This window comes from Mercurialis annua, linkage group LG5, assembly GCF_937616625.2.
Source record: "Mercurialis annua linkage group LG5, ddMerAnnu1.2, whole genome shotgun sequence".
In the NCBI taxonomy this organism is placed as follows: Eukaryota; Viridiplantae; Streptophyta; class Magnoliopsida; order Malpighiales; family Euphorbiaceae; genus Mercurialis; species Mercurialis annua.
In genome coordinates, this window is record NC_065574.1 from 54,381,794 (window position 1) to 54,400,458 (window position 18,665).

The following is an 18,665-nucleotide window of genomic DNA, read 5'->3' on the forward strand; positions in this document are numbered from 1 at the left end:
GATACAAATCATGGACTACTTATATTAATTGAATTATTTTAGCTAATTAATGTATGATTCAATGCTTTTGAAATATGCGCAATTAATTAAATAGTAATTTTTTTGGACAAATAATGAAATTTCTGTGATAAAGTTTCGAATTCTATAATAATATATTACAATATATATTCTTTGATTGGAAAATTTTAGGAATAATTGCATTATTGGTGTTTAACTTTTTCAAATGTACCAATTTAATGTCTAAACTACTTTTTTGCTATTTCAAGTTCTAATACTATTGTATCAATATGGTGCTTTTGATCGATGAACCCTTGTATGGATAGGATCAAACAAAATTAGGTTTAAAGTGCCTTAGGCACCGTTTGTATTGATGGATTCTAAACAATCCATGAATTTGGACAAAATCTATCGTTTGCCTAGAAAAAAAATTAATAGAATCCATGGATTTATAAATTTCTTCATTTTCTACAATCCATCATTTTTGAGGGTTTTGATTTCCCACCTATTAAGTGGGAAAGTCCAAATCCACCATTTTTTATAGATGATGGATTGTTATACTATTTATTATTTTGCATAAATAATATTAAAAATCCATTAATTTTATATTCTATCCAAACGATGGAATTTTAAAATCTATGGATTTAAATTCCATTGATTTAAAATCCATCCATTTTGCTAAAATCCATGAATTTTAAAAACCCTCAATTCAAATGGTGCCTTAGTTAATTTATTTACTATCAAAATTGTTACCAAAATACTGATTGTGCAAAATTAGATTCCAAATGTGATCTAAAATAGAGTTAATTTTGCATACATAGAAAGATAACTAAGCTGTTTTGGAACAAGATAGTACAAAATCAATAGTTCCTCCGGTCCATAATATTTATCGCATTTGTGAATATTTTTTGGTTTATAAATATTTGTCACGTTAGAATTTCAAGAAAATATGAATTGCTGTTTTTTCAAATTTATCCCTAGTAATAAATAACTTAATAAGTTAAAAGGACTAGTCAAACATAAAACTAATAGAATTAATATGGACAATTTAGTAAAAATATATACAAAATTAAAATATATTTATTAGTTTCTTAATCTATGGGAAATGGTCAAATGCGATAAATATTATGGACCTGGGGTAGTATTATTTGTCACGTTAGAGTTTCAAAAAAGTAAGAATTGTTATTTTTTCAAATTTATCCCTAACAATAAATAACTTAGTAAGGTTAAAAAAAACTAGTCAAACATAAAACTAATGGAATTAATATGAACAATTCAATAAAAATATATACAAATAAAGATATATTTATTAGTTTCTTAATCTATGTGAAATAGTCAAATGCGACAAATATTATGGATTGAAGAGAGTATTATTTCTATGAGGTTAAATCGACCAAAAGTATTAGGACTGTCAAAATTTAATTTGATTCTTCAAACACGTAAAATTGGCGAATCCGAATCGAGTTTTAGTCTGTTCAAGTAAAAAACGTGTCAGTATATTTATAACTCAAAATAAATGGACCATGTCATGGGTTAACTCACTACTCTGCCTAACATGTTCACAAATTATACTACTTAAAATCATATAAAAATAAAAGGATTATAATTTTATAAAATACAAAAATAAAATTATGTTAAATAAAAATAAAATCTATAAATTTGAGGTCAAAATTATATTTACATATTTTAAATACATGTTCGGGTTAAATAAGTTATGGTTAAATGAATCGTATTAGTTATTTCATGTTAGTTGTATTATTTATTTATTTTGACGTGTTAATTGCATGTCAGAAATATTTTCCCCGGTACTATAATTATAGTTCAAAAAGAAAATTAATATTTTTTTCTTTTTTTTGTAATTTGGGAAAGGGGCAGTACTTTGTTGGAGGAATCGAACTCACGACCTAGCAGTTTGCTGCTCAGCGTTTATACCACTTGAAATATAACTCATTATATGTCGATTTGACCATTTCTTGAGGACTAAATAATTAGTATATGATTATGACTCCATCTCTCTAATTATTGTTATTACTGCCACATTGCCGATTTATAATTTAAGAGCCTGCTTAATGACACTGTCAAAATGATAGTATAATGACATGAGAATGATCCATAATTCATATTAAGTCAAGCTAAACAGACATTTAGTATAATTACAATATAACAAGCACAAAATTTTTCATATAAAATCCACAAAATGATAAGAAAAAAAATCAGTTAGTGTTTACATGTAATGTAAATGTTGCAAAGTAAAATGCTTACGGAATGATAGAGAGAGGAAAAACTCCATTTTCTTAATGCAAAATGTCTTTTTCAAGCAAACATTTCGTCTCTAGACGAATATAATATTAATTACTCCTTCCGCTCCATAAAAAAAGGCAAAATGTTTTAGAAAAATACCTATTTTTTAGCCATTTTTTAACTATACCCTGATTTTATAAAATTATCAATTTTATCCAAATTTGTATCTTTCACTTTGAGTTGTACCCAATTTTATTAATTGCACGCTTTTCTACTAGAAAAAAAAAAGAACTCTTTATGAATGACAAATTTGAACTCTTTTTCATTAAAAAAAAATTAAAACGAATAATTTATTTGAATTTTTTTCGAATAAAAAAAAGATTAATTTAACACTTGTGAATACAATTGAAAGTGAAAAGTGTAGATTTGGACAAAAGTAACAATTTTATAAAGTATGACTGAAAAAGAATTTTAAAAATGGATATTTTTAAGATATTTTTGCCAAAAAAGAAAAGAAATATACTACTGTTGAAAGATACCAAGACAGAACGCAGTCCAAATCATTGATTTATTAAATATGAGAAAGGGTTCACATCAATTTGCCATATGGTTAATTTGGTAAATTTTGTCGTAGATGTTATCTCTATTATTGAGTGTAAATCGATGTTTCTGATGACAACTTGTTAGTTGATATTAGGAACGTAACCTATTTGAAATTGATTCAAAAATACTTAAAAAAGTCATGTTAAATTCGACTTAAAATTACTTTATGTTAATTGCCGAATCGAATTCGAGCATCTCGATAAACTTAATAGTACTTTAGTTAAATTACTTATAAACGAAGGATTCACCCCCTCAATTTGACACAAAATATTAAAAAGGTTATTTTCGAAACTTTTGTATAAAACACATACGCAACTATGCACTTTAACATCAAATAGGCACTCTCCCACTCTCATCCCGTTGAATGAGACACTTTCCATACAAAAAAAAAAGAACCTTAATATTTTATTTATCCCTCAAATTTATTCTTAATATTTTAAATTTAATTAATTATATATTTTTAATTTTAAAAGTTCAATAATTATTTTACTTTTAAATAAAAATATAAGGATTTTTTTCCCTTTTCTCCCTTTTTTTTCTTTTCTCCCGCCATCGCCGCTACCCACCGCCTCCTCCTCCTCATGTGGCTGCGATGGTGGATATCGGTAGGGGTGGCATTAAACAGTTAAAACCGAATAACCGAACCAACCGAGTTAATCAAACTGAAATATAATTTGAAAATATGGTTCAGTTACGGTCAGAATTTTTAAAATTTTGGCCATTCGGTTCGGTTTTGACAAAAAAATAACCGTAATAACCGAACCGACCGTATTTTAAACCTACGTCGTTTTAAGCTTTTATATACATACATTTATATATTCAACTTGTTTGTTTTTTATAATTTTAGAATAAAAAAAAAACGATATACATAGATTTAATAAAAAGCATATGTACCCTCCATTTTATTTCTAATTTTTTTAAGAATCTTTTTTTTTCTAAAAATCATACAAAAAATATTACGGTTTTCGACCAAACCGAAATATTTCGGTTTAGTTAATTCGGTTTTGAAATTATTTTGGTTAATATGGTTCGGTGACAGAAATTTTTTAAAACCGAATGGTTTTGAATTTTTGGGGATAGGAGAAAGTGATACGCTTAATTTGTATAGTATTTTTTTTCTATATATAATGTATGTATTATATATTTTTTTAAAGAAATTATACTTGGAAATGTATTTGATTTGTAGATAATTTTAATTAGAGTATAGCGGTGCGTTTGAGGATCAAACAGTGAGATTTGCGATCGAATTTAATAATTTTTCAACTCGATTTGACTCGATTACACCACTAGTCAGTTTGTGCAGCCGGCATTAAGTTTACTGCAGATTGGTATGGATGTTCTTCATTCAAAAAGCACCATGAGCAAAAGTTAGCATATCATTATCAGAAATCAAACCCTTTTCTCTCTCAACAAACAGATATATATATATATAGTATCAAAAAGAATCCATAAGGACTCAGATATATAATAATTTTAGCTATGGGGCAAAACCAACAAATGAAAAGAACTTAATGTACAAATAAACAAAAGAACAAGGATACCTGTGCAAAGAATGCTTCACTATACTTTTACAAGTGGAAAATGGTAACCCTAATAAGAGTATAGAATTTAATCTGTCAATAATTCAACAACGAATACTTCACTCGTAAAACAATCCTTCCCTTATCCACCCCGAGCTTGGCTCCTGTTACCAACCAATGTCCCGGAATATCTTGCGGTCCCTTCGACATTTCGGTCACGTCAACTATTTTTGCTAATTTTCCGGCATGGCTTGAACTGTCTTCTTTCTTGTCACTGGAGGTTTTCTCGTTTGAAGATGATGCCGCATTGGATTGCTGAGCAGTAGCATTTGCGGGGCTGTGGTCCCATACAGACCGCCTTATCGTACAGCCCGGAACTTTCGAGAAGAGTAGTTTGAGGTGCAGCACAGTTTTGGCTCCAAATACCCAAACACCAAGCTGAGCTCCGGTAACAATGTGAACACCGGAGAGGTCTCCGATTGAAGTATCGATGAACTCAATTGGAGCCGTGCTTACATGAGAGAAGTTTTTCCACTTGATAGGCTCAAACCATCGGCTGTCTTGCTCTTCGGGACCTCTCCATTTGGGTGCACCAATGGCTATATGTGCATCCCAGTGTGGTTGAAGAATTTTCGGAAGAGACACTAGATGCTGCAAATGGATTGCGAGTCGGTTTTGCTTGTTTCCCTCTAAGCTAAGTCTTAGACCAGTAACAGGTTTACGACCAACTATAACCTGCACGATGCATAATCCAGTTAGGTTCACAAAAGTCAATGTAATGTAGTAACAATAAAGGTTCATTTCGTCCTCCAACTTGGCACAAAAGATCAGAAATTTCGAAGTTGGTGGTTTTGGACAAAAACACCCACAATTGGTCAATTTTGAGTCAGTTTATACTTCTGATCATCAAGACTGATGTTAGAGTGACATCATTTTAGAATGTAAACTGACCAAAAATTGCAAAACATTTGTTGTTATTGTCCAAAACCACAAACTTTGACTCTTTTGTGCCAAATTGGAGGGACGAAATGAACTTTTATTGAAGGTAGTAATAATAATGCTTTTGCTGATACAGTAGCACAAAGAACTCGAATCTTAAGAACCTTTGACGAGATGGGAAAATTTTCTTGTTTGTAAAGAAAAATTTACAATTTCCTTTTGCATATTAAATACAGATTTTGCATATAGTTAATATCACCTGATCTGGGCTGATATAAAGCTTTGGACTCATCCAGCTGAGCTGAAGGGATTGACAAACAGGCTCCTTTCGTTGGAGATTATTTTGTTCAGGAGCCCAAACTTGAGAAATTTGAAAATCCAAGAAATACTGCAAATCCTCAATTGGTGGTTTGTCTGTTTGAAGAAGATGATAGTTCAGTAAAACTATTAAATGAATAAAAATAACATGAACGAGACTTCATGTACGAGTTGTTCATAATAAGCTAGCTACAGTTGCATTAACTTAATGCGCAGTTACATCCAGTTCAAACATTCAGACTTACAAATGTATGGAGCGAGATGAAAAAGCATACGAAAACTTACACTCCAAGTACAAGTCAATTGCCCGGGATAGATTCTTTATGCCGGTTACTCCTTCAAGCAAAGAAACAATAGGTGTAAATGTCATGTTAATCACATCTGGTGCCAACTGCACTGTTTCTGCCCATTTGGCATGACTCTGTTCAAGATCATCGCCGCCTCTCCTTCTAAATATAACTGTTACATCCTACAAGAGCAAATTGATTTTTCACTGATTTCTCACAATTCACACTAAATAAGTATTCTGAGGAAAAATAAAGCGAAAGAAAAATAATTTCTTGTATGAAAAATAAGAAAAGCAGAATGTTATAAGACTGGATTCTGTCAAGCATAGATGAATCAAGAAAGCCATGAACAGAGAATGTTCCGAGCAAATTTTTTTTGTAAGAGATAGCTAGCAATGAGATATCTTAATTTAACAAAATGAAGAGACGTATGCCATAACGCTAACCTTGTCCTTGTATTTTAAGGGGCCATCAGTTAACTGACTCTTCGAGTCCTGAAACCGTTGATCGGCAATGTCTTTCACATAGCTCTCAATATCTGATCCTAACAAAGACGATGACTGATGTTGCTTGATATAAACAACATCTCTTCCACCAATTGTTGCAGATGTTACAATGTGTGTACCATAGCTTTCGATGAAACTAAGAGAGGAAAAACAGAACGAAAAATGATAAGGCGGTTGTCAGAACTCTTCAAATAGCTCAAAGCAATCTATAGTAAAATTTTATTATATTTATATGCATGCACACCCCTCCACTTGAATCTAATATTAATTTTTGCGAGCATCTTGAAGACCAAACAAATTTTAAATTCATTTGATAATAACCGTTTAGTTTAAAATGACAACATAATTTCTCATTTTCTTAATCAACAGAAGGAAAATTAACATGGAAGATGAATGGGCTGAAATAGTATACTTACCTAGCCATAGCTGCAGGATCCCATGAGTAAGGAACAGCACGCTTGATTTCATCATGCAAAACTAGATTTACTTTTGCTAGTTGAATCTTATAAAGGGGTATGAAGTGCCCAACCATGGCAAGGGATTTAGTTGCTGCTGCATCAATTTTCCAGGAACCAGTGAAATTGAACATGCTATTAAAGCTTCCAAGTGGAATATGTCCTGATATACCCGATTTCTCATTGAACCTTCCAGCCATCTGGAATCACAATTCATAAGCTTCCATCAATAATAATCATTATTAAACTAGTTTAACTAAGAAATGGAAAGCGTAGAATCCTTGCTTTACCAAACTACAAACTGAAGACAATAAGCCATATAACAAACATGAGAATCTAAAAGATAAAACATGTAAATAAAAAAGGTTGTTTGATCCATGAAAGATGACTAAATTTCTTTTGAATATAACTAACCATCCAACAGATATCCCGCCATACATGGATGAAACACAAAATATGCTATTGCAACCAGAAGGCGCCTGCTAAAGCTGCATTCTTTTAGCTACTACAGGAAGTAAAAACGTCAAACTAGACTCGTATTTCATACAGAAATGAATAATGTACCGATTTTCAATTTCCGGAACTCAAAAACAGCAAAATCTAACTGTCAAGATATGCACTCTCCTCTTCATTTCAATAATAGACGCACAAAGCTAATCCGTATTAGAAATGCAGCATATACATGCATCCAAACCAAAACCAACTTCACATTTTTGCCTCAGACCACAATTGTTCTAGATGCTGACAATTTAGAACAAAGGAGTGATATTACTTGTGTTATTTACATTAGTGTGAACTAAAAGTTCAAATCCTCCTTAGAGAAGTTCAAAATTGAATTCAAATGGAGGGGCTTTAATGTGAATCAGTTTTTAAATTTTTTCTTTTTTGATAACCGGGGAGAGCGCACCCTTGTGGGGGGAATCATCAAACGCACGACCCGCAGATTACTGCCTAGCGCTGATACTACAACTCATAAGCAAACACTAGACCACCAAATTACTGCATTTTAACAAATCCATCAAACATTGACATCCAACTTCATTCAAACAACACATAAAAACAAGCAATCAAACAAATAAAATCATCAAACAAGCAGCCAAAACACCAATCAAAAAGACAAGGAATTGACCTCATGGAAGGTGCAAACAGGGATTCTTTCAATGCCCATTTGGCCAGCAGAGCAATCAATATCAGCAGAAACATTAGGCAACAAAACTCCATCAGAAACATGCAGATCCTTAGTAAGCTGTTCATCAACATGAACCAGTCTAGACCCGGCTGCTCCTTTGCAATACAGCAGCCTGATATCAGATGTTACATCGAACCCACGACCCAGAGCTTGGATTGAGTTGCACAGAGTAGTGGTCAAAGCATCTGAGCTCATGCCCATGTTCTTTTTCAACGAGCTTTGCACATAAATGATGGTCAAGTTTGGTTCTTTAAATGTGTTTCTTGAAAAAGATTGGAACTTTTTGGTTTTGAGTTTTGTGAAAATTTGTGGGTTTGGTGATGTTCTTGTTGTTTGACTCTCTATTCTCTAATCATATATAAAAAAACGCGTTTTTTTTATTTATTTTATTTTTATTTTTGTTGTGTATGTGAATGAAAGGATTCTGAGTTGACTGGTCTTTCTTTGATTTCTTTTGTTGAAAAATGGCTAAATCCGTCCCGAAACTCATGTACTTCATTATTTTTAATTAAAAAACCCCTAGCGTAAAATTATTTTCTTTCGGTCCTTTTATTTATCTAATTTTTAAGTTTCACGTTCTTATTTGTTTTCTTTCAGTTTCTCTACTTATAAAAATGTTTTTTCGCTACTATTAAAGGACGTGAAGACCACAGAAAAAAAAGATGACACTAGGTGAGAAAGAGGAAACCTAAAACGGCTTTTTTAAGCGAAAATTCGAAGACATGGATTTAGAATGGCACGGTCTCACTAGAGAGAACGGGAAAAAATAATTTTACAGTAGGAGTTTTTTAAAAAATATGGTAAAGTATAGGGATTTTGGAATGAGTTTTGCTTTAAAAACTTTAGATACATTTCTCACCTTTTTTCAGCTATTTATTAAGAGAAAATAGTAATGCTTTTTTGACGAACTTTGACTTTTGTATGATTTTATTTTGCCAAATGCCAATGTTAGGAGAATACTATCTTAGTAGTCATAAAATTCTCTCTTTTGTGTTCTCCAATGGCATTGCATGCCAACTCTTACTCCATAACGTGATATGAGACTTTGATTTATTTGCATAATGTTGGTCTTGTTGAATAATAAAAATTTGATATTTTAAATATTAAGTTTTCATTTCAGAAAAAAAAGTTGAAAGTTTTTAAAATCAATTATTCTGTAAAATGACATTTTCTATATAAAACTACTGTGATTTGCTTAACTTCACAGTAATTAAGATAATTAACCTTTTGTTTAACTATCATTTTAAAAAAAAAAAATTGACATATATGCATGAAATGTTTTTTCTGAAACGATCTATTCTCACACCTAAACTAAAAATGGGTTTGAATATAGGTTGAAAGTTCTTGCTTTCAATCCATGAATCCATCAGAAACGTACGGACTCTACCAATCAAATATCCGCTTTGACGTCTAGGAATCAGCCTGGTGGCATGCTCACCATGCTTTTATTTCGCTGACCTAATATGTAATAGATGTGCTACGTCATTTTACAACGCACATCTCATGCGTTGAAATTTTTTATTTTTTATATTTAAACATTCAGTACATGTATAGAACAAAACTCAATGTTTATAAATGTGGGAAAGATGTTTTAAGTGACATAACACGTCGGCTAGATTGGATAATTTTTAACAAATAGCAATATTTATATTTTTGACTTAATTGTTGATATACAAATTTTATTTTGACAGTTCTGTGTATATGCAATTCCTAAACGATGTTTAAAGATGAGGCTTCTTTCCGGCTAGAAATAGCAAAAATTATTGAAAAATTATTGTAAATGATTATTTACAGTCAAGTTAAAAATCTCATTATTCAGTAACATTCTTTATCAGAGATTTAGATGACGATGATGACGAGCCAGTCCCAGTAGTAGTCCAGGCTGCATTATCTGATGACTGGGTGACAGACTGATTTGAGTGTTGATCGTATTGGTTTCGTAAGGCCCCAAGCGCATCGCCATATACGCTTGGTCCCATTACAAATTCAGGAACAGGAGTTCGGCCTTCAAGCATCTTTACTACCTCCGACATAGTAGGCCTAAGCGAGGGTGAAGGATTAGTGCACAGCAGCGCTATTTTCATCATTCTAACTGCTTCTTTCTTGTTGAACTTGGAACCCAGTCTTTGATCAACTAGCTCCAATAAGTCTCCTTTCTGTTGTACAACCAGAGCCTGGATAGCAATAACCAACAAATATATCAACTGCACAAAAATTCACATTTCACATTCGTTGCAATCAGAAATGTTACCCAATCGAGGAGGCAGACAAAATTTTCGTCTGGTCGGTACTTCATGTTGCTTTTCCCGACGACAATTTCTAATGCAACAACGCCAAAACTGTAAACATCTGCCTTGTAGGTTAAGTAACCCCACAAAGCATATTCCGGTGCCATATATCCTCTGCAATACAATAACATAACCGAGTTACATTTTGTTTTACTAGGGCAACTAATGTATGATTAGTTGAAGGAACAAGAGATTAACGGCAAAGCATGTTTCTTTAAAAGAATTCTTAATAATATATGAGAATGAAAAAGTTTGAAAAGAACCGATAACTCACATATAGGGGTGTGCAAAAACCGACCGAAACCGAAAAACCGAACCGAACCGAACCGAAAATATAGGTTCGGTTCGGTTTTAGGAATTTTCGGTTCGGTTTCGGTTTTTGATTTGAAAAATTCGGATAAACCGAACCGACCGAAGTTATGCTATATATATTAACTATTTTATTATTAGTACAAATATGTGCTGTAGCACGTTGGAAACTTGTATTTATGAAGTCAATTGTGTCCCATGTTCGATTCTCCTTCTTCTCTTCTTTTATTTTTCTGTTTAATTAAAAAGAAAAAAAGGAAGTTGCTCACCGAGGATTCGAACCCAGGTCACTTTCATTCCATGACGCGCGCATAAGCCACCAAGCTACACAGGATAACTGATATATTTTAACTGATATAGTATATATCGGTTACCGACCGAACCGAACCGAAATATTCTCCTTATTTCGGTTCGGTTCGGTTCGGTTTTCAAGCCACCAAAAAACCGATCGGTTCTTACATTTTGGTCGGTTCGAAAACCGAACCGACCGATGCACACCCCTACTCACATAGTTCCAGCAACTCTGGTGCTGATGTGAGTGTTCTCCTCTTCATCAAGCTTGGCCAAACCAAAATCAGAAATCTTCGGGTTCAGATCCTTATCAAGCAGAATATTTGCAGCTTTAATGTCTCTATGAACAATTTTTAATATAGATTCCTCATGGAGGAAAGCAAGACCTTTTGCTATGCCAATACAAATCCTTTGCCTCATCGGCCAGTCCAATTTCAACTCGTTTTCCTCCTTCTCTGAACCAAACATATACAAGAAATCAATGGAGTTTCCCAATCAAGTTGAATAGAGAGCTGTTATATTGGAGAACAGAGCAGTAAGCTTACCAAACAAATTAAGTTCTAGGCTATTGTTTTCCAGGTACTCGTAAACCAACAGTAATTGATTCTTTTCAACACAACATCCATACAGTCTAACAAGATTTGGGTGTTGTAAAGCAGAAATCATGCCTACTTCATTCAAAAATTCTCGATTTCCCTGCTTTGACCTTGAAGAAAGTTGCTTTACGGCAACAATAGTGCCATCTGATAGAGTTCCCTGCAGCACGAAAAAATGTAAAGAGTGTAGACAATCGATCCTTTGCTTGCGTAGAAAATATGAAAGAAAGAAAAATAGATTGGACTTTAGATTTCATTGAACCATTATATTGTGTCGGTTCTTTAAATTAAAGTACAAGTATACCTTGTAGACTGCTCCAAAACCACCTTGTCCAATCTTGTTTGCTGGATCGAAATTGTTTGTAGCAGCTTTAATTTGTCTGAAGGTGAAAACACCAGTTTGCAAGTCTAAACCCAATAGTTCTGTTGACGCAACAAGGCTAAGAAGTTAAATATGAATTTCCATAGAATTTGGTAAGGAAACTGATAGGAAGTTGAAAAATAAATTTGCGTTGAAATGTCTAAACTTTGTATAGTAAACCACTAGACTTGCTAAAAAAATTCACTTCTCAATATAATAGCATGATCAATAGAAACAGCAAACGAAATGGAGATGATGAATATTCTTGACATTTTTTCGCAGTTACCTGACGGAGAAATAAAGTGACAAATGTTTTACAGTTTTAACATGCTACATTAGTTTTTATGAATGCATTTTGTTTTGCCAGTTGAAAGCATCTGAATGACTATTAATTTCTTGCTTTTAAACAATAAGCAGATAATCAAGAAAATAGTATCCATTTAAGGCAATAAAATTTCATGATATACTCTCATCTCATGCTATTTTGAATGCAAATCAAGGTCCCAATCATACATTTAGATTACATTCAGTACCTTGATCTTTTACTTCCCTCCTGCGAACTTTCCACCAAATAATGCATGCAATAATAAGAATGAGCAACGCTGGCAAAACTACAGCTCCAGCCACAATCAATTTCTTCCGTTTGCCTTCACCAGAATCAGGAGGTTTGAAGTCTATGCAAAAAGAAAAAGACTGTTAGATTCCATCTTAAAACCAATTGGTATCAAGTGGAGGTGCCCAACCAATATATAAACACATGTCCACTCACACACACAACCAATGTGTGATTTCCCACTTTAACACTCCCCCTCACGCGTAGCGTGTACGGGCCGAGCAACAAAGTCCCCCCTCACGTAAATCTCACGTGGGCCGGGCCAAACTCAAATTGTGTGAATGGACAAGACTCTGATACCATGTTAGATTCCATCTTAAAACCAATTGGTATTAAGTGTAGGTGCCCAACCAATATATAAACATATATCCACTCACACACACAACCAATGTGGGATTTCCCACTTTAACAAAGACAACCCAGTGATTGTCAGGTTGCATTATATCCATGCAAGTGTACATTTACTTGTCATTTTAGTCCATGTGGAAGTGCATAATAACATCAATGCTCAAATAGAAGGGATTCGACTTGCCAGATTCGACATCAATTGCTGATATGATAGGACCGTAGGTTCCTCTACTGGGAACGGCGGTTGTTCCTTTCCCGGTCCATTGAAAGCGGATCTCTATAGTTCCATCCTTAACCAATGCTTTAAAATCTTTGATGACCACCTTATCTACCCCTTGTGCTTCATTCACTATATTGAAATCTTTCAACACGCGTTTCTCCTACAACACGCAAGTTTAGTCAAACCATCTTCTTTCAAAGATATAAAGAACATAAAACAGAATTAATTACCTGGATATAGACGTCAAAAATCCGTCTTCCAAGACTGTAGAAGGAACTATTATCCCTGAGTACTATCTCTGCAAAATGAAGCTTCACAGTGTAATTCCCATTCCCTAAACATCGCACGTAGTACGTAAGGGATAGAGAAGATGCACGTGCTCTTGTGTACAACTGAGAATTGCTCATCCTAAGGGTGGATAAGTTTTGTGGTACATAGTCACTTGCGGATCTATCTTTGTCCCAGAAATGTCCTGTGGTACTAATTTCCCAAGTCTCCCTATTGGGAATAAATTTTGCTGCAGCTCCTGATTCTTCATCTCCTTCATAGCTGATGCTTCCAATGGTTGTCCCTCCTCCACCGCAATTTATATGCAACGAATACCTGTCTATAAATGGATTGCAACTTTTTTACTAACAGACATGAGAAAACATAAGATTAGCTACACGAACAAAATTAAGAGAAATGCATGATTATTTTCCTCTACAAGTCCATTTGTCCTAGTGAAAACCTAAGAGAAAAGTCTCACAATTAATTGAAGCATGTACCATGTATTTTTGTGCAAAGTATGACTACCTTTTGAACAAGCGAAGCTGTTTAGACATTCGGTAGGTTTTCTGAAAAGAAGTGGTACAAGAAAATGGTATCAGCTGATGTTATTGAACATAAGAAGAGGAAAAAGTAAGTAATTTTTACCATAACAGATCAGTGAAGCAGTAACTTACGAATCATTCACTCCCGAAGTGCTTTTGAACAAATTTCTGATGGATCAAGCAAAAGGTAAGGTTCAAAATGCAGAAACTAAAAATGAAATCTTCAAACTTAAGTAAAGGTAAATGAAATTTATTTGTTCTTACAGCGTATCTCGACACGTAGGTGGCAATGAGCTTTCACTAAAATTATTGTAGGAAAGGTCTATTTCACTGCACACAAACATCAAACATCTTTCAACATGTTGTAGTCCAAATGTTAACAGTTTCATTAATGTAGAATTGATAATAATTATCCAACTGGCAACTACTTCATCATGTTCCAATATAGACGTACAAGATTTAAATCTTCTATTGTTAAGAAAAACAGGGTAAGACTTTTTAACTTCTTTAGAGTTACATATTTGATCCAGCAGTTACTCATCTGACTTCTAGCACAATCCTAGCCACAATTTTCTGCAGCAGTCAAGTATTTTAAGTTTTACTGTTTGTTCACATACGACCTGTTGTGGTCAATGAGATATCTATCCGCTGCCTAGACCTCATTACACCAACATAAATAAGAAAAAATTCTCTTCCACTAGAAAATTGCTCAGGGATTTGATTTCAGAAAATGCCTTGAACTTGAGTACATATCTTGAGGCACTTGAACCACCAAGCCAATCGCTGGTTAGTGATTAATATATGCATAAAAAGAGCTAAGTAGTGACAACAGTGTAGCAAACATCTCATATTTTGTAGCAGTTTAAGGTAAGAAGCATGTTGGAGCTGTTGGTAAAATGAGATGATTTAAAGAGGTGACCCTTTATGCAAATCAAAATTCACAGATATAGGTATACAAGCTTAGATTTCTCGATGATGCATGCATAACAAAAAGAATTATGTATTGAAGAAGCATAGGATATAAGAGAACAAAAAAGAAGGATGCAACAAACATATAGTCATGCAAAAAACAGATAGAGATACAAGAGAACAAGCATACGCATGAGTATCTCCATTCTTGAGCCAGTCCGGAATCGGTCCCGAGAGCAAGTTGCTTGTCAGGTACCTATTCATGAGGCAAAAGAGGAAAAGGAAAAATAAGAAAATCGTAGTGTTTTCATATTATATCAGGAGAAGTAGAAAAAAATTATGCTCTGCTCGTCTTCGAGATGCTAGAATGCTTACGCATTTTCCAAGCTTGTAAGACCTTCAAGATCTGTTGAAATAATCCCTTTCAATCTGTTGAAACTGAGATCTCTGCATGGCAAAAAAAACTGTTTAAACAAAAAAATGCAAATGTCATGTTAATAGAGCTTAAAATCTGTCCTCATTAAAATAATTAGTAAATTAGAATATAAAGGGTGTGAAGCTCCGTCTATCTCAAGACTCCAACTGCCATGTCAAATGTGGAAGAAATGGAAGTAATGTATTGTAAGGTAAGGGAACAAAAGATTACAAAATTTTCAGATCTGGCATTGCAGCTAGAGGTAGTACGATAGTTCCAGATATATTACAATTCCGCAACATCCTACAACATAAATTTTGACAAAAACTAGTTACTTATGGATAGCAAATTCTGAAGTACAAGCATCCATCAATGTTAAAAATGACTTACAACTTGTTAAGTTTTGTCACGTTGTCTAGATTTGGAAATACGGAACCTTCCCCATATAAGTCACTAATCCTTCTGCATTTAGAATTTGATATTATTAAATCTTCTCAAATTTTCAAAAACACATAAAGGTTCTAAGTAAAGAAAGTCCTTAAGAGTAGTTAATTTTGAAAGACATAACTCACAGTTCAGTTAAATTGTTTAAAGCAGAAATAGTAGAAGGAATAGGCCCTTCAAGACCACTAGCTTGAATCTCTCTGCTCGCATGCCATGCAAAAATGATTTAGAATCTCCCTTATTAGGAAGTAACATTCATGGATTAAAAAATTATGATTGAAGATAGAATGTACAATTTCTGAAGATTATTCCAGCTTTGAAATATATTGGGAATCTTTCCGGTGAAGTTGTTGCTGCTAATCCTACTGCATATGACCCAACAAACACCGAGTTTAATATGATAAATCTAAACTTCATACACAACGATGCCATATGCTCAAGGGACTTACAATTCTGTTAATTTGGTTAAATTAGTGAGACTTAAAGGTAAGTTTCCAGTCAAGTTATTAGCACTCAGAACGCTGTAAAACAAAAAAGAGAAAACAGATAAATGCCAGTTTAATCCACTCTAATTTGGTAACATCAGAAGAAAAAAAACTGATAGAAAAGGATAATGGGACTGACAGAATCTCCAAATTAGCCAAGTTTCCAAACTGAGGTGGAATAGTTCCCGAAAACATATTGGTCTCAATGGACCTGAATAAATTCTTCCAAAAATTACAACAGGCTAAAAGAAATTCTTGAAATGCTTCAATAGAAGTAAAAATTATGAAAGATGGATAGAATTTCCATACAAGCCTCTGAGTGTGCTAATATTTGCTAAATAGTTAGGGATTTGTCCGGTTAAACGGTTAACAGCAACACTCCTGCAGCATATACATTCAACTAATTCAGTCTGAATGAGCATTCATTCACTGACCTAAGATAAACCTACTGATATTACTTACAGAAATTCCAAGTTAGTAGAAGCCCATTCTCTTGGTATATCGCCACTAAGGTAGTTCCGAGTAAGATCTCTGCAATTTAAAACTGAACATTTAGTCCATGTGAGGTATGGAAACATCAACCATGTAAACAAAATGATTTGAGTTGGACAAACTTCTTACAGAACCGTGAGGTAAGGAAGTTTCGCAATAGCAGAAGGCAGCACACCAGCAAGATCTTGACCTCTCAGAAATCTGAATTACAAAATTCAAGACCCATAAATTCCAAAATAAAGAAGATATTGGTACCTTTTTAAAATCAACCAATAACCAATACCACCTTCCTTAGAAGTTCTTGAAGTAGCCATTTTTTTTGTGATTATCAAACCCCGGGATGTGGACCGCCTGCAAGCCCACATACCTGGAAATTCCAAGCTATAATGGCAAGCAGCCCAGTCCCAACCACTCCATATATTAGAAAGGGCGTAACCGGAGTTTGAACCCCCGACCATGGCGCCCAGATGGCTTAAACTTAGACCACTAGACCAAACCCGTGCGGGCTTGAAGTAGTCACATTATTTTCATTACTTACACTAAGTTAATTCTCAAATCATAAATCAAAAACAGCCAACAACAGGAATAAATCAACAATCATAACTTATTCACAATAAATCAAAGAAAGGGAATTTACATCTTAACAACATGGCATTCACCTCCAGGAAATGAGCAATTGCAAAACAAACTGTTATTGTACAATGGCCTATCCCTTGAAAATGGAGTAAACCAACTGGTATCATTACTGCACGGATCTACATTAAAGTTCCAAGCTTTTCCCAACTGGGCTGCTGTTTCTCGAAGAGCTGCAACTGAAATTACATAAAAGATCCAAACTTTCTTAACTTTCCATTAACGGGCTTGACAAAAGCTGGAAAAAAATGAGAAAAAATAGTTCATTTTGGTACCTTCTGCAGCAGGAAGACCCCCAGCTGCTTGAGCTTGAACAATGGCTGGTTCAGTTGCCATGAAAATCAGTAGAAACATGGTAACTGAGCTTAACATGGTCTCTAAAACTTCACTAAGTCTTGCCATCTTCGATCTAATTAAGGTTTTTTTTAGTTGATGTACTGGAAAATGAGAATTTTTATCACAGTGACACTTGATATAGTTTATCTATTAATGGATAGTGGGGCCGACAATTTGCAACAGTTGTGTTTTATAATCATTGGTATATTTATTTGGATTGGAATTCCCTCAAATTCAATTCATGAATTTGAGAGGGTTATGTTTACGATCTACACCGCTCATTATAAAATGAACATAGATTAATTTGATTAAAATTGTGCTTTTTTGATCTACACCGTTTATTTTGTAACGAACGGTGTAGATCGTGAACATGACCCTCTCAAATTCAAAATGAATTTGAATGAATTCCAATCCTATTTATTTCTAACTTCTTTTCATGACTATTCGTGCAATTATTAAGACACTTACCAACTTTTCCATTTTGTTTATATATTTTAATGAGAAAAAATTACAGGCATAACCGTCATGTTCTGTCATTTGTATAAAAAATTAATAATATATTATTTATATTGAGTATTTAATGATGAAAAAATAAAAAATAATAATTCAAATCTTCTATCACGACTGTTTATTAACTTGCTGAATGACATAGCGTAACCGTTGTCTGAGATTCCGCCATAAATATTTTGCCCAATCGAGAGGGTCAAATTTGCATGGCTTTAACATGTTATGAATCAGTTAAAAAAACAAAAGTTGCAATATTGCGGCAAAAAAGTTGCCGTCAATTTAGGCTTTTTTGTTTTCTTTTTACGCAAACTAATTCGTAATGAAATTGAATTCCATTTTTATATAATAAAGGTTCATTATTGATGATCTCGTCATAGAATAAAGTAAGTGTTGGCTGCCAAATTACTGATCTAGTTATAGAATATATATAGTAAAGAACTACCTTGCGGAACTAGAAATTCTATTATTTTGTACAAAATAAAATTTAAACGGGCAAATTCTATGAAAACTAAAATTAAGTAATCATATTTTAAAAAAAAAATTAAAGAAGT

The 18,665-nt window shown here is 33.5% G+C and overlaps 2 protein-coding genes across 3 annotated transcripts; both read right to left on the bottom strand.

The window, feature by feature from the left end:
- Positions 1-4,339: 4,339 nt before the first annotated feature.
- LOC126683197 (MACPF domain-containing protein CAD1) lies at positions 4,340-8,404 on the bottom strand. The gene is made up of 6 exons (XM_050379040.2): positions 7,996-8,404; positions 6,828-7,066; positions 6,352-6,547; positions 5,904-6,087; positions 5,560-5,714; positions 4,340-5,096 (listed from the first exon to the last, which is right to left on the bottom strand). Exons 1-6 carry the CDS (start codon positions 8,254-8,256, stop codon positions 4,458-4,460), a joined length of 1,674 nt encoding a protein of 557 aa, XP_050234997.1. The 5' UTR covers positions 8,257-8,404; the 3' UTR covers positions 4,340-4,457.
- Positions 8,405-9,800: 1,396 nt separating this feature from the next.
- Positions 9,801-17,748, bottom strand: LOC126683194 (probable leucine-rich repeat receptor-like serine/threonine-protein kinase At3g14840). Of its 2 annotated transcripts, XM_050379032.2 has the most exons (24): positions 17,547-17,748; positions 17,276-17,450; positions 16,768-16,839; positions 16,609-16,677; positions 16,456-16,527; positions 16,286-16,357; positions 16,111-16,182; positions 15,955-16,026; positions 15,790-15,861; positions 15,608-15,679; positions 15,449-15,520; positions 15,178-15,249; positions 14,993-15,058; positions 14,158-14,223; positions 14,026-14,061; positions 13,877-13,917; positions 13,312-13,688; positions 13,046-13,241; positions 12,434-12,574; positions 11,844-11,962; positions 11,489-11,699; positions 11,161-11,398; positions 10,307-10,457; positions 9,801-10,229 (listed from the first exon to the last, which is right to left on the bottom strand). In XM_050379032.2, the coding sequence occupies exons 1-24, from the start codon at positions 17,671-17,673 to the stop codon at positions 9,867-9,869; spliced, it is 3,024 nt and encodes a 1,007-aa protein (XP_050234989.1). In that variant the 5' UTR covers positions 17,674-17,748; the 3' UTR covers positions 9,801-9,866. The 2 variants fall into 2 exon arrangements, with proteins under 2 accessions (XP_050234989.1, XP_055961744.1); XM_056105769.1 differs by lacking the exons at positions 16,609-16,677; positions 16,768-16,839; positions 17,276-17,450; positions 17,547-17,748 and having other exon boundaries at positions 16,286-16,368; positions 16,456-16,502.
- Positions 17,749-18,665: the final 917 nt, after the last annotated feature.